Consider the following 22,371-nt stretch of genomic DNA (forward strand, 5'->3'; position numbering starts at 1 on the left):
ATCTATTTCTTTCGTTCTCCATAAATGAATGAGAACATTTCATTTAATTGAGCGGCGGGTTTCATTTGTGTGTCCAAAATAATAATTTGGGCACTGCATAGGCTACGTCACAGGCAAGATAAGAAACAATTGTATATATTTTTTTTTTTTTTTTATTTTTTTTTTTGCATTAATTATTTTATTACATTAATTGTTAAGCTGACTGAATTCCAACTAGGCTAAATAAATAAATAAGTGGGAGCCTCCTTTCAATTAAATTAAATGTTCTCATTAATTTATGGAGAACGAAAGAAATAGATTCATTCAAGTGTAGACATAATCACTAATTTAGTAATTTCGCATGAGTCCGATGCAGAAAAAAATGACAAAAAGCAACAAGATGGCAGAGCTTTCAGCTTATAGATTCCCCGATCCTAGAGTGAAGTGCTACTAAGTGCTAATGTGGATTTCTGTCTAGATATGCAATAAACGTTTGGCAAGAGAAAACCTCAAAAAGGTTAATTATAGATCAAATAAGACAGAAACACACCCGTTCACCGGTCATTTTCCTCAGCTGTAGGCAAAGGCAAGTTTCAAATCAGTGCTTCTCCTGGGAGACTAGCACTAAATTAGCCTATAGTTTAGCGCCATCTACTGTTTTAGAAGAGGAAGTTGCTCAACTGCATTTGTGAGAAAATCTGCCTGGACGCATTTGTGAGAAAATCTGCCAGGACACATTTGTGAGAAAATCTGCCTGCACGCATTTGTGAGAAAATCTGCCTGCACGCATTTGTGAGAAAATCTGCCTGCACGCATTTGTGAGAAAATCTGCCTGGACGCATTTGTGACCTTTGTGCTTGCACATTGGTTTCTTTTTGTTTGCGAGTCGAGTTTTCCTTTGCGAAGTAGATTGAGTTTGTTTGCGAGTCGAGTTTTCCTTTGCGAAGTAGATTGAGTTTGTTAGCAAAATGCTGGATTTGTTTGTTAAATTATGGCACATAATTCGCTCCATATGTGTCCACTTTTGAGTGACAGGTGGATTCCCGCTGATGTCAATGCTAGCCGTTTGTCTGCTGTTAGCCGCGTCACTTCACCTCAGCAAATTTTAGCTGCTGAACTTGCCATCTCTGCAGTGTTTGTGCTTTTTTCGGGATTATTTCATACAATTTAATACACCCATTACTTAGCCCACGGCTTTGGATTCCGCCGTTGTCGTCGAGTATCGTTCGAGAGAACAACCAGCGCTGTATTTCAGTTGTTTTCCTCTGTGAACATGCACTAATGGATGTCTGACAATTTCGTTGCTTTTTGGAGTTTTCAGATTTAAAAAAGGTCTATAGATATAAAGGCTCGTTCGTTCTGCTCTCACGGAACAGATTGATTATAATATGCTTATGTACCGTCAGATGAAATCCTGCAGGTGTCGGCGCTTTCTCCATCCATGCAATAAATCCTTGAATGAGCGCGGATTTCTATCGCATTTACTTGAACTTCATAGGTAATATATCTATGGTTTAACCCATTTGAGAGGCGGACAAAATCAGAATTTAAAATGGACTGAATAATAAGCTCTCTACGAACTTGACGAGCTATGCCGAGCTGACGGACCATAGACTATAAAAAAGAGTGACTGACATGTAACTGTTATGCACATAAATCACTGTCACACACACTCTCTCAGAATAGTTACTGCATAATACATTTTCAACTAGCAGAATAGTACAGAATCACGATACACAGTCTCACTTGTAGCCATGTCTTTTAACTATTATAATATTTCAAAGGGCAAAAACAGGAACTTTTAATTGGCTTTTAATCATCAACTGTCACTTGAGCGCGAGACCCTGTGCAGTCGCAGACTTGGTACTTTCCATAAGGTACTTTCAGTAGCATATAGCATTACCTCCCAAGCCTAACTCGATCACGTCGAGCGGTAAGCGTGGTTTCAGATAGCCAGGCTCCTCCAGCTTCACCCACGCCCCGCCTCTTTGCCCATTTTCTGTTATCCGGGAGTGACGCAAGGTGACGCGAGGCCAAGATGGCGACGGCCGACTCCGCCCACTTTAGGCTTCAAAAATGCTCTTCAGAAACCTACGGGTGACGTCACGGACACTACGTCCATATTTTTTTACAGTCTATGGTTTAGACCCGCGACATGCATAAGAGCTGCATGACGTTGCCTCTGAGTGTTTGTTTATGTGAACAAGGTTGTTGAAGTGAGTGTTAAAACAAGTTTTCTGCTGTTTTCGTGCGTGAAGCTGGGCAAAAGACCTGTTAGTTTCAGTAAGTTTCAGTCGTGTATGAGTTAAATACTTTCGTGTTTTCTTTATTTAAAACCAGTTTTTGTTTCATTTGTTCAAACGAACTTGAAACAGTGAATGCTGCTGATCGTGTGAAGAAAAACGATCGCTGAGTCGTCGGATAGTGATCAGTGAATTTTCCTGCAAAGGGATTCATAGACTTTCTTTTGTGCACTTTTTCCTTTCTTTTCCTGGATTTTTGAATCGGATCTTGGATTTTTGAGCCGAATTGAAGTGAACTTTAAGTGAATCAAGTGAACTTTATTTGACAGGTTGAGTTAACTGAAGTGAACTGTGAAACGTTTCAGTCTTACAATAAGTGAAACTGAAACATTTGTTGATTTTTCTCTCTTTATTATTTTCCACATTTTTATTTCACTTTAATTGGTCTGCATTTGAAATTGTTTTACACTTTGTCATGGTTTAGAAGGAGAGAACCCAATCGCAGACCATTGGCAGACATTACAAGGGTTTATTACTACACAAAAACAGAAAACAAAACCCACGAGGGGGTAAAACAAGACAGGATGAACTATTAAGACAGAAAACACTAGACTAACACTCAGACGATAAACTTAGACAATAAAGACAGGATCAAATACTTCTAACAAGACAAGGCTTTCTTCAGGTAACTCACGGAGGGTATCAGACAAGGATAGACAATGTACCGACACAGGACAGCAAACACAAGGGGATTAAATAGGGAGCAAACTAATCAGGAACAGGTGACACAGGTAAAGCAATAATCTAATGATGACGAGATGAGATAACAAGGGGGCGGGGTTACATGACGAGACAACGCAAGCACACAGCCAAACAAATGGCCATGTGCTTACACACAAAACATGGTTCTGTCATGATCCTGCCTCAAAACAAGAAAGATCTAGGACATGAAGGCAGAATCATGACACACTTCCTGTGAAACCAAAGAAAACAGAATCATTTCAATTCATGCAACAAGAATAAATATTATTTTTGTTTGTCAAGATAAAACTGTTTATGCTAATTTTGAGTCACTTAAGCCCCTTTCACACAGAGATTCCGGAAAATACACGGATAAAGTGACCCGGGATTTGACCCGGGTTCATTTGATTTTGGTTCATTCACACTGCTAGTGATTTTCCGGAATCAGAGAGCGCGTTCACACACAACCCGTGTATGTCCCGGAAAGACACGTGACATCGATGTGACATGTAATGTCTCAGCAGCGTCTTCAGTTTGCTTATGAGCTGCGATTTCTCTCTCGAGAAACCACGCTTGTGCATTTATTTCTCTGATTCGATCATAAAATTACGCATTTCGTACCGTTTCACAGCTGGCGAACGATCCCGTGCTTCAGCGTCATCACTACGACACGGCATTATTACGGCTTTTGTTCACACAGCGCGCGTCCCGGGACTGAACACGGCAATGTTACTAGGTCCCCAACCCGGCATCGATCCCGGCATTAAACCCGGGTCGTGTTTGCGTTCACACAGAAGGCGTTCCGGCAATTTGCCGGCAATTTCCCGGGTTCAATGCGCTGTGTGAAAGGGGCTTTATACTAAGGAGCGTCTTACTATCCTGTTAGATCCGGGGAGGGCGGGTTTTGCAGTCAACTAGGTTTAACTCCACACACACAGTTTTCTACACACACACACACACACACTTCAGGTGGCTGCCGTGTATTGAGTAAATCCTGAAGCCGACCTCGCCGCCTCTTGAGCATTACACATTGCAACACGATAGACACCACACACAACAAAGCTAGCAGTTGTACAAAGACTAAAAGCATTGGGTGGGGGGATTAGGATCTTGTTGCTCACTCAGTCTTCCTTAGTATTGTGCTGAATATTTCCCCCACAAGGCGGTGGCAAATATTTCCCTCCGCCACATTAGTATTAATGATCCTGTGTCGGACTAGTTGGATTATTGGATTATTGAAATAAATAATATGTAACTGCATTCAAGTCTTTTCTTTTAGTGTCATAACTGCAAATGTATGTGGCATTATTGCAAAAATTAGACACTTCAAAAGACCTCAAATTAACAACAAAAAATACTGATTTAATGTATTTTAAAATGTTTAAATATATATATTCATAACAAAAGCTGTTATAAGAGCAGTCAGTCACATCCAAAAAAAAAATGAATGGATCTCTATGGAGCCTCTGCTGGATGTGTATGGTAATTACACTTTTAGGCAAAATTAATTATATTATCTGCAAAAAAAAAAATTCTAACCAGCAGATGAAGAATTATCATCTCACACCTAGAACAATATCCAGAAACAACTCAGATTTCATATTGATCATCATTAATGTTTTTTAACATTTCATTTGCATGCTAATGGTGTAGCTGAGGAATTTTTCAGTAAATAGGTACAAAAGTACTTCAAATCTCCCAAAACATAGCATTAATGTTATTAAAAATGTTTTTAAAAAATATTTTGGGGGTCATATCATAAACAATTATATAATATGTGTATTATAAAAAAAAAGTAAAAAAAAAAAAATACAATCACTCTGTGAGTGTAAACAGGAAACCAGAGACATATGAGGAAAAGAGGGTTCAGTCCTGTGTCTGCTGGGAAACTTCCCGCTAAAACTGTATAAGAATGTTTAGAGAGTGTTATCCTTCCTTTTAGGAGAACATTCTGGTAACAAAAATAAAATAATCTACAGAAAACATTACAAGAACATAATGCTCTCAAAACATTCATAGAACAACAACATTTCTATCTGGGATGAGCTCATATTGTCAAGTCAAGTCACCTTCATTTATATAGCGCTTTTAACAATATTGATATCGAGATCATAGTATGAGCACACAGTGAATGCGCTGTGAGTAAAAGAACTACAAATAACCTTTATCTTTTGTTTTGTTGTACTGGTGGTGTAAAGGAATACAAATATTCTCCTAGTGCATGTTTAATCATATTGTATTATATTATTTGTTAATGCATTATTTTGTCATGACTTTTACTTGAGAGGGCCCTAATCATGATCAAATTCACTGTTAACTACTTCCCAAACTCAGCTCATGATTGATCATAAACTTACTATCAAACACACAACGAGTGTTCAGCTCAGTGAAGTGATGTTGTGTGGTCAGAGAACAGAAGTACAGTATCATCACGACTGTGTCTGGATGGAGAGTGAACTACTGATCCCAGCAAACCTTCCCTGAGTTTTGCTCCTTCCTTTGGGAACTGTTCCACACATATTCTTTGTGGGTTTTGAATTGTTATTTTGTATTTAGCTGTGCATAAGTCACAGTAGGGTGAGTTTGAAGGAAAGAGAGAAACACAGAACAGATAAAGAGCTTTTAAGGTCAGTTATTAGTGTATTTTCTACGGTTGAAGAGGAGAATCAACTAATCCTGTGCCGTCCAGTAATGTTTATGACAAAGCTGAAATCAAGAGTTCAAGATATGATGATATTACATTATTTACATTTGTTTCAAAGTCATGGTATTTCTTATTCCTTCTTAAAGAGGCATTTGATTTGGTTTATCCATAAATGTTAAAGTCCAACTGAAATCAAAATGGACCCTATTTACTTTGTTAGCGCATATTACTAGTCTTGTGGTGAACAATTAATCCGTGCAAGTTAAAACACGGAAAAAAATGTTTTGGCTTCGTAATCTTTAATCAAAATCTGAAAATGCACCTCCTCTCTGCATTGGAGGACCTTCCCTGATGACGTATGCTTGACGGCTTGGGTTGAGAAACGCTTAACCACTCCCCTCAAATCGTTAGTCTGTAATGAGCGAGAGATGGAGAGGAGGAGCACTAGAGTAAAACCCTGCCCTCTGTTCAATATTCCTTTTCACTGGGAAATACGTCACAACACTGGAGAAAAGTCGTTTGCAACTTCCGGTTCACGCGGACTTTAAGGCGAGACACGGCAGGCAAAAACATTGTTTTTTTTTCACTGGTCAATTTTGAGATTTTGGGTTATTTGTCTTCAATAACATGTATTCTTTCAGACTTGTGCTGAAAAAAAGTCCAAAATACACATTTAGGTCTTTATTTTACTACACTTTGTCTGTTTGAGTGTGCAGATTTCGCCAAAAGTTGGCGAAAAGTTATCAAAAGTTGGCGTTCTAAATCATCCCGCTGCTCCGCGATCGCTGTGTCTGGTGCACCGTCATCACACACCGTTAGAAAGCTCTCTCTCTTCTTTTCAATGCTGTCGGATCCAAATATGGTAATTTCCTGTCTATCAGCAACAAATCATGAAAGTAAAACAGGTGATTTAACTCGAAATGCGCAATCTCATTGGCTGATGCCAATTTCTGACAACGTGATTCGTTCAGAATCGTCACGTGACGCGCTCTGACATTTCTGCGGTAGTTCAAAATGTCGAAAGATATGCGTGTAAAATTATCTCAGAGAAGCCGAAAACAGTTGTCATTAGCTAGAAGACACAAGGGATTACCAACGAAGACAAAAGATGATGAAATGGGTCTTAACAATTTTTTTCATGAGAGCCGCACTGATAGGACAAAGTCAGTAGGAGAGCCATACGTCGTCCTTTCAGTTTCGGTTCTCAATCGACCAAAAGTGTTTACATGTTCTCTCGATAAACCACCTCTTTCAATCCGATCGAAATTATTTGTAATAGAGCTGACACTTTGAGTTTGTAATGGGTTATGTTATGAAATATCTGTAGTGACTGGCTGCATGATATCGGCGTATTTTTACAGCCATGCGAGGCACAAATTAAAGCTTGGCGGGCCGCATGAGGCTCGCGAGCCGCGCAATGAGTAACCCCGAGTCATAGTGTGTCGATGCGTTACAAACAAGCTGTAACATTTTGAACACATCTAAATGTAAGTCAAAAAGACACATCACATTTCAAAGCACTTAAAACCCACGAGCCAAATCCTGAAAACAGTCCCCTCAGTCAGCTGATGGTGACGCTAACCAACCAGGCTCCCTTCAGCACTGGTTCAAAACAACTCAACAGAACAAAACTAATTATGAATCATTCAAAATATCAATATTTAGAACATTGGAGAAAGCAAACAAAGTAGACTAAATTGTTATTTGACAGAATATCTGCACACTGTCAGAGAAGAAGAGACGGATCCTCACTAAATATAAAGGCTCAGTGACCACCAACTGGGTCAGACAGAGATGCACTTCCTCCTCCACTGGGAAAAAAACATCTTCACTAAGTGATTTACACCTTGGACAAATAGCCAAAAGAATAAAACTTCCCAAAGTTTTGGATGTTAAACAGTGTGATACATGGATTTTACTTGGACCTAACGCATATTTTGTCTGTAATTCATGGCTTTCAATAGGAATTAGTGGAATTTTGCCATAAAAATCTTTAAAGGCCGTTTTCTCAAAATGAGTTTTTTCTCACACTCCTAGTGACGATTTTCCACTTCTGTAGCACCTACATACACCAAACTTTACAGTCGTATTCCTAACTATATTGTGAAGGTTTGTCCAGAGGGATTTGTTGATATATCATTCTTGGCCTGATTTATATGACATTTTATGCCTAAAAATAGGGCGGAAATCTATTTTCCTATTGGCAGTATTTTCTGATTTACAGGGTAACAAAAGGAGATATTCATTATCCCCTCTGATAATGTATTTTCATTGAATATATCAACAAAATGCTAAAATAATTTTGAACCTTGTTCTTTTCAATGGTCAGATTTGTCACTTCAAAATATATGCAAATTAACGCATTTTTAATTAGATATAGCCTCATTAGCATATTTAAAAATAAAATTACAGAAAACTTGCAATGCATTTTTTTCTCCTATTCATGCGAGTAATCAACTGGTAAAGTTTGATGGTGATATCTGTAAGTTAACAATTTTACCCTATTCACCTGTAGTGTCTCGCCTTAATTAATGCATTAACTATCAAACACCGGAAAAAGACTGTATGATTTGAATCTTCTGCTTTGTATGCTGGTATGGTTTATGGTTTCATTTATTAATATCATAATGGTGTTGGTGTTTCAGGTATCAGTGGAGTAGAAGAGACTCATGTGTTCATCAGTTCTGGTTCAGTTATTAGTGTATTTTCTACGGTTGAAGAGGAGGATCAACTAATCCTGTGCCGTCCAGTAATGTTTATGACAAAGCTGAAATCAAGAGTTCAAGATATGATGATATTACATTATTTAAATTTGTTTCAAAGTCAGGGTATTTCTTATTCCTATTATTATAAAAGACTGTCTGATTTGAATCTTCTGCTTTTTATGCTGGTATGGTTTATTGTTTCCATTTATTAATATCATAATGATCACTGAGATATACTGTGTTTCAGGTATCAGTGGAGTGGAGGATCATGTGTTCATCAGTTCAGGTGAAAATGTCCGTCTGTCCTGTAATAAAGCTCTTTCTGACTGCAAATCAACTACATGGTTCTACTATAACAGATTCAGACATCCAGCAATAGTTGAACTGATTACTGGAGGGATAAAGAAGAAAGACACAGAGAGACATGAGAGACTGAGTCTGAAGTCTGACTGCTCTCTGAACATCAAGAACGTCACAGTAGAAGATTATGGATCTTACACCTGCAGACAATATGTGAACGGACAGAAACAAGGAACTGATGCAAATGTTTATCTGCATGTTCTTCATGGTAAGTTTATGATTATGTGGTCAATTTAAAAAGGGCAGATTATCCCTTTAAACTCAGATGATGATTGAAGAGTCTGTGATTTGTGTCTTGTGTTCAGTTTCAGTGTCTCCATCATCATCATCATCATCTTCATCATCTTCATCCTCACAGACTGAGATCAGTCCAGGCCGCTCTGTGACTCTCTTCTGTCGGTTGTATTCATATACTGGATTCTCCTGTGATGAATGGGTTCGTTCTGAGGGATTTGAGCTGTTGTGGGTGAATCAGGCTGGTGTTGATCTGAAGACAGACTCCAGATATCAGATATCAGCTCCATATCACTGTATCATCACTCTGACTACAACCCTCCTGAATGAAGATAACAACAGAGAGTGGAGATGTCAGCTTACTCAGAGAAATCAACTCAAGACCTCAGTCAGATACACTGTCAAGTATTCAGGTGAGAAAACACTCTTTTCAGACAGATTTGTGAAAACTTTCACACACTGGCTCTACTCTTTCTGATGGCTTCATACGTTTGGCAATTGTAAAATATTAGTGGTCATAAACTGCATAAAAATTCTTATAATTCCCAATATTGACCTCCTATGGGTCATACTAGGCTAAAATAGACTCTTCTGATTTATGCAATATTTCATGAATGACCCATGTAGGAATGTAGATTAGGAATAAGGATTTTTATGCAGTTTGAGGAATTCTAAGGCTTAATAATGTCATTGATTCAGGAAAGCTGAAGGTTTATGGGAAGCAGCTCACTGTGTTTCACTCTCATATAAACCAGGAATAAATGATACAGTAATATCTCTCTTCTCAACTACTGCCACTGTAAGCTGTGATGATTGAACACAAACTGCATGTCATGATCAATATGAAAATATGATGTTAATGTCCTGATGCGTCTGAACATTCATCTTCTGCAGCTCCAGTCGCTTCAACAACACTGACTCCAGTCAGAAGCTCAAACTCTGAGAAGACATCAAGCCGAACTACAGCAGCAGCTTCTACACAAGGTTCATGATCACATGATCACTGTCCAAACATTAACCTCGAAAGATTCCTCAATATTTGTGCATTTTAATGTTTTCATACAGGAAACGTTGTATGTTTTAGATGCGGTCAATAAATAGATATTCCACATTTCAATGTTTCTGCAAACTTAGAAATGCAAGTGTGCTAGAAACTCATTTAAGTTATAACATGAATATCTATGAATGAATAAAGCATCAAATAGATTTATTTTTGGTATATTAGATTTATATTATTCATAATGATGACAGACATATCCATAATTTCTGTGATGAGCAGCTCCAAGTATTATGTGATGATGATGTTGTGTATATGTGGCATTATGTGTTAAACTGAACTAACAGACGTGATCCACAGATCCAGGAGAAACTGAAGTCAGTGTGACTGCTGTATTATTATACAGAGGTACGACACGTTCATTTATACTGACAGCTTTATAACATTAAACTATCAGTCAGTCTGTAAAAGCTTCATCAATAACTTTTGATAGTTGAATACCCTTGACTTCAGTCATGTACAGTTTCTCTTCTTCCTCTCATGTTTCCTGCAGTGATTGTGACTATTGTTGAGATGGCAGTGTTTGCTGCTCCTACTGTGATTCTTCTTCAGATCATCTGTGCAAGAAGAGCTGGTGAGTTTTGAGCCGCACACAATCTGATGATTCACACTCATCTGATCTGGAACAATCTGCAATCATGATAAAAACACATACGAGAGGTCAGTCAATGCTTTTATTTTGCAGGGAGGAAGGACTCGAAGCACCCAGAGGAAATAGAGATGCCGACAATATTAGAATAAAATACTGATGAGTTTAGAGCCAATCTGCAGCAATATTTACAATAGCAAAAACTTACAGAGGATTGTTCATCGTTTTATTTTCTTCTTCTCAGAAAACAGGGAAAAAACTCTGATCACCCTGAAGAAATAGTGACACCAAGTTTAGATTACTTTTTTTTTTTTTACAAATAAAAGGTCCGATTTTTTTTCATTAACATCCCAGTCAACACGTTGATCTCACAGTGATCTCTCCATATGATCACAATGTGAGTCACAAGTGTAACCTCACAGCGCACTCACTGTGTGCTCATATTATGGCCACAATGTGAGGTCACCCCAGCTAGAAATATTATTGGACATGAACTTCATCGTTTAGACGTCAAATTTTGGTTGAAAATGAAAATTGGGTTGATGTGTTAGGCCGGCTACACACTGGCTGCGTGGCGTGTCCGTTTTTATTTCGGCTCCCATGTTAACAGGTTAGATCTTGTACACCGCCTGCGTGACACACACGTCTCAGGTGCGAAAGAAAACGCGTGCATGCTTTTTTGAAATTGCAAATAAAATTGCATTGTATATATGTATATAGTATGTGTATTGACTACATATGCTGATGCATGCTAGAAATAGAACCGACGCATATTTTTCACGTGACATTTTTTAATTAAAATAAATAAATAAGTAATTATCGATTTTGAGAAATATTGCACTTGTCAATACAGAACAATCTGTAGCCTATTTTTTGCCGTCAAAACTGCCGACGTTGTCTTTGCTGTATCGTCACCTAGCAGCAGCAGCGCCGCATCAGACACATTTCTGGTGTGCAAAGACAGAAAACGCAACGCTCATGCAACAGAAACGCCACGCTGTGCAGCCAGTGTGTAGCCGGCCTAAACATTTGATGTCAGGCTCTAACTTCATTAAACAACTCCTCAAACAGCCAGCTTCACTTATTACTAACCAAATTTACTTTATTTCTGTCATATGTGTGGAAAAGTCCTTATTGAGATTAACAGAGGTTTAGATGTTGATGATTTATTAATAATAATAGTTTGGGTTGATGTCATCATTATGGTGATCGCTGTTTGCTTTAGTTGGTCAGTTTGACTCTTGGGGCCCTATCTTGCACCCAGCGCAATTGACTTTGTTCACATGTTTCATTCCTATTTTGCACCCGCGCAAAGTGCGCTTTTCCCTCCACAGAAGCACATCGCTAAACTAGGGAATGAACTTGCGCTCCCTGGGCGGTTTAGCGCAAAGAGGAGGCTTGTTCCGGCGCAAACATTCCTTCATGCTATTTTGCAGGTTTAGAAAACAATTGCGCCACTAACCAGGAAAAAATTGTTTAAAGTCAGTGGCGCGTTGCGCATGTTATTCATACTATTTTAAGGGTGCATGCTTGGCCATAATCAATGTAGCGTGTGCACAACGCGCATACACTTTGATTCTCTCATCTACACAGAAGCAGCAGTTTTCATTTTTGCAAATCATACATTATTACGATAGATAGATAGATAGATAGATAGATAGACAATTTATTATAAAAGCATACTTCTAGCTTACACATTTACCCAAATTATCATACGCCTTTTTAACCGAAGTTAATTTGGGTGGGTTTCTCCATCCCCAACGTCCCTGACGGGAGCGTTGCTCTCCTTGGCTGTGAACCGCTCCTGGCGCGCGCCTGGCAAATCCGCCGTTATAATAGGAATCCGCTTTAGAACAAGCGCGCCTGCTCTTAAAGGGAATGTGAGATGACGCTCTGATTGGTTTATTTCACGTTACGCCCAAACCACACCTATGAATAATGAAGCTACTTCAGACCAACCAATTTTAGATTTGCGCCTGGCGCAAGAGTCATTTATCCCGCCGGGAAAATAGCAACAGCGCCAAGACCCGCCCACAAAGTTACTTGCGCTTTGCGCTTTGACACTTGCGTTTCAGATCGTTAAAATAGGGCCCCTGATGTTTTAATGTTAGTTTTTCTCTGGCTGCTGGAACTGTGTGTTATGGCAAGAACAGTAAGAGGAAATGTGATCAGATGATGTCATCTGTTAACAGTCACATATTCTATCTATAAACTGTCATGTGTGTTATTAATTTCATATAATTGATTATAGTAATGTTTCTACAGTATGACATCCAAAAGTGTTTTAATAAAATAAACTGTATAATTACCAGTTGCAATTATAACTGTATAAGTTCCAGCATAAGTGCCTTCTGCACTGGCATCGTCTGGTCTGTCAAATGTGTTAATTATGTATATGGTGTCGAGTGCAAGGCGCACGCTATACTGTTTTCTTTTTGCATCCTTTTCCTTCATCTGAAAAAAAAAACCCCAAAAAAAAAAATTAGCTTTAATGCAGTGCACATATACAGACAGCCTACACAATCATGTGAATGTCTCTAATTGTCCATAAGGCCAAAATAAAAGCAAATGTGATCTTCTGGATCATAACAATCTGTTATGCTTGTGTCTCTTGTCTATGAATACGTCCAGAAAACATTTTTGTGGAGCTTTTAGGGTTTGGAGCTGTTATCCGTCCGACTGGCAGGAGTGTGTAGTGGGTTTGGCCAAACTGTCGCATATCACTATCACATCTATTCAAAACTTTTCAAGCAAAGATTTTAGCCAGGGATGGGTAAACTGTCCTGCAGAGTTTATCTCCAACCCTGATAAACTCTCCTACCTGTATCTTTCTAGTAATCCTGGAGACATTGATTAGCTGTGTTTGATGAGGGTCCCAGATAATCAAAAGTTGTATTTGTTAACATATAGAGGAAGAGCAAGGGAAAAGGAGAGATCTGGGTGCGGGGGGGGCCCATCTAAGATTATCTCGTCGCGGGCCCAGGCAAGACTGTCAGCTGGCCTGATGATTAGGGTTGGAGCTAAACTCTGCAGGAAAGTGGATCTCGCGGTCCAGAGTCACGCCACATGGGTCGCTGCATTAGGTAGGCTATAGCGTTGCAGTCAGACTTCTTGACCACTATTTCAAGGACAATTAGGAAGAAAACAAATATAAAGCTTTTATGTAACTCAAATATTCCATGTTTTTTTCCACAAATAGGCCTATTTTTAATATATATATATTTTTTTAAATATTCCATAATTTAATGAGGGCCCAGTTCCTGTGCTCTGTTGCACTGGCTCTCACAGACTGGTTTATCATCACACATATTATATACAAAAAAGCTCTTTAAATAGATTTGTCAGTCATTTTGATACATGTCTTGTACAGTTTGTTGTCAGAATCAGAATCAGAATCAGAAAGAGCTTTATTGCCAGGTATGTTTGCACATTCATGGAATTTGTTTTGGTGTCAGAAGCTTCCACAGTACAAACAGAATAACAGTGACAGGACACAGATAATAAAAATAATATAATTAGTAATTAGTAAAATATAGATAGTAAAATACACAATATACAAAAAAATAGATTAAAATAAATTATAAAAACAATATTCAAAAAATAGACAATAGATGGTATGTACAGGTATGCATGTACAAATGCAAGGAAACGTAAACGTGTGGTGTGTTAAATAAATAAATGTATAAATAGTGTTTAAGTATTGTACATGTTTATTGCTCATGTTAATTGGAGGCATTTACTGTTCATGAAGTGGATTGCCGGAGGGAAGAAACTGTTCCTATGCCTGGCCGTTGTGGTGCTCAGTGCTCAGAGGTTTCAGTGACTGAAGAGTATACTTGAATCAGCAGCTCCTGTGACAGGTTGAACTTCTTCGGCTGGTGAAGGAAGTATATGTGAAACTCCTACTTCAGGTCCTGAGAGATGGTGGTGCCCAGGAACCTGAATGACTCCACTGCTTCCACAGTGCTGTTCTGGATGGTGAGAGTGGGGAGTGCAAGGGGGTTTCTCCTAAAGTCCACGATCATCTCCACTGTTTTGAGTGTGTTAAGCTCAAGGTTGTTATAACTGCAACAGACAGCCAGCTGTTCAACCTGGATGAGGCCAATAAGTGTGGTGTCGTCTGCAAACTTCAGTAGTTTGACAGAGGGGTATTTTGCGGTGCAGTTGTTGGTGTACAGGGAGAAGAGCAGTGGGGAGAGAACGCACCCCTGGGGGCGCCAGTGCTGTTAATGAAGGTGCTGGATGAGATTTTTCCCAGCCTCACTAACTGTTGCCTTTCTGTTAGAAGTTAGTGATCCCCTGACAGATGGAGGCGGGCACAGGGAGCTGGGTTAGTTTGGACAGGAGGATGTTTGGTATGATGGTGTTGAAGGCCGAGTTGAAGTCCACAAACAGGATCCTCACTTAAGTCCCTGGTTTATCCCGATGTTGTAGGATATAATACACTTGTTGTACAGAGCAGGTATTGCAACATGTGAAAAACAATTTTGAGAGGGCTTGCAATAGCGCTTATCAAGGGTTTTAATCAGTTTTTTAAACCCATCTTTTTCAACAGTGGTCACGGGAGCCATATCTTTTGCCAGGTGAAATGCTATTGCATCTGTAATTTCTTTGTGCCTGAGGGAGTTTGATGGGGTATGGTGTTGCGCTGAATATCATTGCTTTTCTAGACGTTTGTGCTATGTTTAAGCAGAACGACATGCTCTATGTCGCAAGTCTGGGATGCTTGTTATAGGGTCCCAAGGCAGAGGGCTAATGCCTTCATTGCTTCCACATAGGATCAGCCAGCCACTGAACATACATCGCTAATAGATACTCCACTGGGCCATGCCCAGGAGGAGGCCATGCCTCTGGTGGAAAGTGCTCTGATGCCTATGGGGCTTTGTAGGCTGATAGAAGCATAGGCAAGAGCGATAGCATCCACCAGCCAACGGGATAACCTTTGCTTTGTGACGGGAGACCCTTAAGTGCAGCCTCCGAAGCTTGCAAAGAGCAGTTCCAACTGTCTGAACTGGACGGAGCACTCTGTATATGTTCTCAGGGCCCAAATCGGGCAGAGTAGGTGTAATTGCTGCTTGTCTTGTGCGTGGGAAGATTAGAGAGCGAAATCACTTGTGCTTTGAACAGAGTTGAAAGCACTTTAGGCACATAGCCATGTCTTGGTCTGAGGACGACATTAGAGTCGCCTGGTCCAAACTCAAGGCAGGTTACCGATGCTAAGGTTAGCAGTAGCAGTGTCTAAAGCGAGAGGGGTTTTGATTCGGTCGATTGTAGCAGCTCGAATGGAGGCCCTTGAGGCTCTGAGGACCGTTGATAGGTCCCAGTAGGGCACTGTAGTGGGGTTTGGAGGTCTGAGCCGCCTCTCTCCCCTCAGGAAGCGAACAATCATGTCGCATTTCCCTAATGACTGGCTGGCCTCTGGGGCACGGAAGCTGCAATGGCTGCAATTTGAGCGTGGATGGGGTACGGCCCGCATCCAGTAACTCTTGAAGAATGAAAGTACCAACGGTACTCCACACAATGCCGGGTCTTGAATCCGGGTTGAGAACAAGCTGGAGAAGACAAACCACTTACAGGCAAAGAGGTGTCTTGTGGACAGACCTCTAGCCTCACAAATGGTGTTGTGGACTCGCTGGGAGGTCCGTAGGTTCCTGTCGGGGGGCCACACATGGAGGCCCCGCCATTTGACGGGACAGGACGGGGTGGTCATGTTATCAGACTAGGCAAAACCGCCATCATTTGCAGGTAGTTGATATTCAGCCATTTCTCAGTACTCGACAAAGAATCTGAAGTCGGCTTGCCCTTGCACAGAGCTCCCAACCCGTATTAGAGGCGTCCGTGGTGACCACCATCCTCCTTGAAACCATCCCCAAGCTTGCCCTAGACTTGTAAAGGCTGAAGTCTTTCCAAGGGGCCAAGGCTTTGATGCAGCCATGGTCCACCTTGACGTGAAGGCGATTTGAGCTTGGGTAGGGACCTGTAGTTTCAGGCAGTACTGCAGGGGGCGCAATGCAGCAGAGCCAGCAGAAGTACTGTCAATGTCGAGGCCATGAGGCCTAGCATCCTTTGAAAGTCTCTGAGAGGGCAACAAGCCCCTACTCTGAACGAAGTCAAAAGCCGCTGAATGGTCTGAGCGCTCTCGGGTGTCAGCCAAATCTTCATTCGGCTGAGTCTATTACTGCACCCAGGAAGTGATTCTCTTACCCCTTTTCCACCAAGGCAGAGCTGGTGCTGGTTCGGAGCCAGAGCCTAGTTTCAAATCGGTTCATTGTTTTTCCACCGCCAAAGCACCAGCTCCGAACCAGTAAAACTGGTTCTTAAGTAGCACCAAATCATTGCAGGGTCTAGAACGGAGCCAAGAAAGAACCGTTTGCGTCAGAGGCTGGGGGCGGGGTTACCGTGGCCAACAAGACTGAAGAGTAACTTGTGACCGCCATTTTCAAATAGCAGCTAATCGAGCTAACAGCAGCTAAACACGATGGACGCGATCTAAAATATAAATCTAAGGCTAAAGTCGGCATCTTATTGTTAAAAATAAATGTTATGTACATACCGTTACTCTCGCTTGTAATCTCCGTCTGTACAAATAATGGCGAGCCGCGCTAACATTGCTGGGAAAGATGATATGTAGCTGTGACGTAAGACCTGGCTCTGCGCTGGCTCTTTTAGCCTGTGGAAAAGCAAACCGGTTCTTTGGAGGCTCGTCAGTCGAACCAACTCCGAACCGGCACTAGCTCTAGCTCCGAACCAGCACCTGGTTCTTGTTGGTGGAAAAGGGGTATCTGACTGGGGAGCAGTGAGCTCTTGGTTACGTTGATTCTGAGTCCTAGGCATTCCAAATGGCTGAGGAGCACAGATCTGAGAGAGTTTAATTCCTCCTCTGACTGGGCCAGAATGAGCCAGTCATCGAGGTAGTTGAGGATGTGCATTCCCTTCTGTCTCAGGGGAAAAACACCGCACCCATGCACTTCTTAAACGTGCGTGGTTCCAGAGACAGTCCAATGGTAGGACTGTATACTGGTATGCAACCCCTTCAAATGCAAACCTCAAGAACGGTCTGTGAAGGGGGGCAATCTGGATATGAAAGTATGCATCTTTCAGATCCACTGAGAAAAAAACAAGCCCCTGGGCATACTAGCGCGAGGATTCGTTTCAAAGTTAGCATCTTGAACAGCCATTTCGTGAGGGCGTAGTTCAGATGTCTAAGGTCTGTGATGGGCATGATGCCACCATCCTTCTTGGGAACGAGGAAGTAACGCCCATAGAAGCCTGACAGCATTTTCGCCAGTAAGCTCAGTACTTCAGTACGGAGGACGTGAGCCACGTTGCTCTTCACTGAAGTATTGACTTTGCCCGCGAAGCAGGGTGGTCTGTGAGCAAATTGGATCGAGTAACCTCATGTCATCATGTCCAGAACCCATTTTGACACACCAAGGACACTATTGTCTTCTGCCCCGACGTAACGGTAGTAACGAGACCGAATAAGAACGAAACTTTCGGTGCCTGATTTCGGTGCCTGACGTTTTTTACCGCCCCCTATAAAACATCTCGCGGCACGAATGTTACACTAATAAAACATCTCCAGTAAACCAGCAGAGCATTCATTTAGTTCGTTAGTTAAATAAGAGACGATCTAGCGCTGAAATGTGTTTTTTAAATCAAGTGATCAAAGCTGCTCGTTGCCGCTGCGATCAGTGGCGCGGATACAGTGTTTTCTTCTGTGGCTCGCGCACACCGCACCGTCTTCACTCGGACGCGCGCTTCAATATATTGCAGAGATCGATCTATTTATGAGGCGCCGTCTATATGATTATGTGCGCGGAGAGTTTGTGTTTGCGTGCTCGCGTCTCAGATGAGTATGTGCGCGGAGAGTTTGTGTGTGTGCTCGCGTCTCAGATGAGTATGTGCGCGGAGAATTTGTGTGTGTGTGTGTGTTGCTCGCGTCTCAGATGAGTATGTGCGTGGAGAGTTCCGCGCATCTCGTGTGTGTAGAGTTTGCGTGTGTGTGTGCGTGAGCGACTTTAGAAGTTGTGCATTTCATATGTATTAGTTTGAGCATTCAGCAGTATACATGTATGTGTGACTACCTAGTAGGTGTATAATGCAAGGGTTTCATATGTGCGTGAATGAAGTTTGATTTTAGCCCTAGACGGCGCCTCATATCTATTCCTTCTGGTGAAATCTCAAAATATAATGGACACAAAGTGTCCCTGCTTGATATACAACCACTGATGAGCATAATCGGTAAAAAAAATAAAAAAAATAACGGATTAGAACCCAAAACCTCTGACACACTTGACTAAAGTTCAAGTTCAGCTGCCAGTGTTCCTCTTCGGGTAAAGCCCTATTCGCACGGGATTAGTATTATCTGGGGACCTCGTGTGATTTAGAAATTACCCCCCCCACGTCTGAATTTGGTGTGGCGCATTCGCACGGGATAACCGAAGCCTGTGATTTTACTCGAATTTACTGACTTATCTCCCGGATATGATGTCAATAGGCTATTGCTTGGAAATGACTTGTCGTTATAGGTCTAGCTGTATGATATATCATAAACAGAAGAATGTTCCTCACCGCATGCTGCTATATGCAGTGGCGTAACTTTGTTTTAAAAAGTGGGTGTGGGACGGGTTTTAACGGGGGAGGGGGGGATTTATGAATGCTAAATCATAAATCGATGTAGGCTTATGTACAATAACATTACGATGTCCAGCAATCGATTTAAATAGTGCATTGGGTTTAATTTGTCGTTTAATGAGGTTTGATAAATGTTGTTTATGATGAGAATTTTCACGTGAATAAATACATAAATCCGTTAAACAAAGTGTATAGTAAAATGGTCTAGTGGTAGAACGTTTGCCAAGTGCGTGAGGTTCTAGGTTCTAATCCACACTGGTTTTTTTTTTTTTTTTTTTCTCATCAAAACCGATTATGTTTATCAGTGGTTGTATATCAGGCAAGCATACGTTTGTATGCATTTTCTTTTGTAATTTCACCGGAACGAATAGAGAGTCTCCACAACGGATTGAAGCGCGCGTCCGAGTGAAGACTGTGCGCGAGCCACAAGAGAATACAGTATTATGATCGCAGCGGCAACGAGCACTTTGATCACTTGATTTCAAAAACAACACATTTCAGCGCTAGATCGCCTCTTACAAACGAACTAAATGAATGCTCTGCTAGTTAACTGGAGATGTTTTATTTATTTGTATTGGTAGGCTACATTCGTGCCGCGAGATGTTTCAAAAGTGGTGGGGACAATATCGACCTTAGCAAAAAGTGGCGGGGACATGTCCCACCAGCAAATTACGCCTATGTACAGTATATATGTCATTCATTCATCTCCATCTAATCATGGTTTTCAGCTTTCTCTTTCTGCTAATTGTATAGTTGTATCATATCATGGTGTATAGATATGACCCAGCACCCAAAATACTATCAGAACACTCCAACACAACCTCCATTCTTCACGAAAGATGGATAAAAAAGTGCACAGGAAACAAAAACCTTGAAAAAATGATATAGGCACCCAGTTAAATCACAGAGATGCCGATTCGCACGGGACTAATATTATCACAGGACCTCGGTGTTCGCCGAAATATGGTAGGTCATTTGCGGGGGAATTTTTACTTTACAAATTACAGACATGGCCGATTCGCACGGGATTAAGATCACAGACAACCTCCGCAATTATTACAAATTACAAGAGGTCGCCAGGTAATACTAATCCCGTGCGAATAGGGCTTAAGTCTAGTATTTTAATGCCAACTGCAAATCTTGCATATCAAGTATGAAGTATATCATATACTGATTGGCTTCATCACTCTGTCTCCTCTCCACCAGTAAGCTGGTGTGTGGTGGGCGTTCTGGCGCAATATGGCTGCCGTCGCATCATCCAAGTGGATGCTGCACATTGGTGGTGGTTGAGGAGATTGCCCCTTCTATGTAAAGCGCTTTGAGTGCCGAGAAAAGCGCTATATAAATGTAATGAATTATTATTATTATTATTATATCAATATCAAGTATATTTATATGAGGCTATACTGTGTGTGTTAAATATTTCTGCTCAGTGTCAGATATTTCTCTGTTTTGTAAAAGTCATAATATGAAAAGACAAAATTTTGATCTTAACTCAAGTGTTTTCGAGCACGCAAAGAGGTGTCTTGTGGACAGACCTCTAGCCTCACAAATGGTGTTTTGGACTCGCTGGGAGGTCCGTAGGTTCCCGTCGAGGGGCCACACATGGAGGCCCCGCCATTTGACGGGACAGGACGGGGTGCTGCTGGTTCGGAGCCAGAGCCTAGTTTCAAATCGGTTCATTGTTTTTCCACCGCCAAAGCACCAGCTCCGAACCAGTAAAACTGGTTCTTAAGTAGCACCAAATCATTGCAGGGTCTAGAACGGAGCCAAGAAAGAACCGTTTGCCTCAGAGGCTGGGGGCGGGGTTACCGTGGCCAACAAGACTGAAGAGTAACTTGTGACCGCCATTTTCAAATAGCAGCTAATCGAGCTAACAGCAGCTAAACACGATGGATGCGATCTAAAATATAAATCTAAGGCTAAAATCAAACTTCATCAGTAGCCTTTTAAACGGCACAATTTTTCATTTAATCAGAAATCAGAAAATCTTTTTCAGAAAATCACACACACACACACACACACACACACACACACACACACACACACACACACACACACACACACAGAGGTATTATTTTTTTGATAAAGTGTGTGCGGTTTAGTTTTCTTAAGTACCGTTTCAAGAACCGTTTAAGCACCGGAACCAGATTAGACTATAAATTAGTTCAGTCATTCAGGTTAATTGCTGATTATGTCAAAACATAACCAAAACCACCTGATCACCTTTTCTCTCGTCTGGTTGTTACAACCCAGTTATGCTTAAAACGGGGAAGTCTTTCCTTTGAGTTTTCTGTGTACAGTCGACACCGTTGTCAAAACGATCCCCATTCACACTGATCCGCGAAAACGACTAAAAACGCTGTATTCTGCTGCCAGGCCATCAGATGGCGATGGAACACTATAGACTGAACACGTAATACGCATGTGCATGACCTCATCGTCTTCAGAGATTCACATTTTGATTGTTTACGAGGAGACTGTTTTCAAACATTTGCGTTATCAGGCCCCAAAACATAATTTTGTCGTGTAGATGAACGAAAAAAGTGTAACATGGAAATGGTGCCGTGTAAATAGCCCCTAAGAGAGTTAAAATTGTTAAGAGTGAAGCAGTGTTAAAGTTATAATTAAGATATAACTAAGTTATAATTAATTATTAACTGATTAATTGAGTGATAATTGACAATTATTGAAGACACCTGATGTTAACAAGCAGAATCACAGAAGGAGAAAATCACACCGTTATGGTGATCAGTGTTTGCTTTAGTTGGGCCCTTGACTTTTAATGTATCCTTATTTTAACACTTTTGAGTGTGGTCTAAAATAAACTCACAGGAGAGTTAATTTAACTCTGGAGTTTTTGCGGTGTATATATAGATGAACTGTGATCTTGACACATCTGTCAGTGCAACACTTCTGGAGGTTGTGAATTTGTGGTTTCACAAGCACAAACTTAGTAGCCTAATAAAAGCTTTGTGGTACACACACATATAGCAACACAATGTGTTAGTGATGTGATGGAAAAAATAAATGAAAAAAATAGACACATGAAAATTACTCTGAGGACACTGTATTGGGTCACTTAAAAATAACAATATTTCATTATGTTGAAATAGTTTTCTCTGACAAATAATCAGTAGCTACAATAGCTGGGTTTCCATCCAAACGTAAAGTTTAGAGAT

At 40.8% G+C, this 22,371-nt stretch overlaps 2 protein-coding genes across 2 annotated transcripts in view; one reads left to right on the top strand and one right to left on the bottom strand.

The window, feature by feature from the left end:
• LOC311287692 (uncharacterized protein) overlaps positions 1-22,371 on the bottom strand; it is a 412,610-nt gene that overhangs the window by 97,963 nt on the left and 292,276 nt on the right. The window lies entirely within an intron of this gene.
• On the top strand, positions 8,532-9,898 carry LOC311297774 (uncharacterized protein; the record flags this gene model as incomplete). The annotated part of the gene is made up of 3 exons (XM_084420210.1): positions 8,532-8,858; positions 8,998-9,319; positions 9,801-9,898. The coding sequence occupies 3 exons, from the start codon at positions 8,532-8,534 to the stop codon at positions 9,896-9,898; spliced, it is 747 nt and encodes a 248-aa protein (XP_084276336.1).

Source organism: Rutilus rutilus, assembly GCF_951802725.1.
Source record: "Rutilus rutilus genome assembly, chromosome: 1".
NCBI lineage: Eukaryota > Metazoa > Chordata > Actinopteri > Cypriniformes > Leuciscidae > Rutilus > Rutilus rutilus.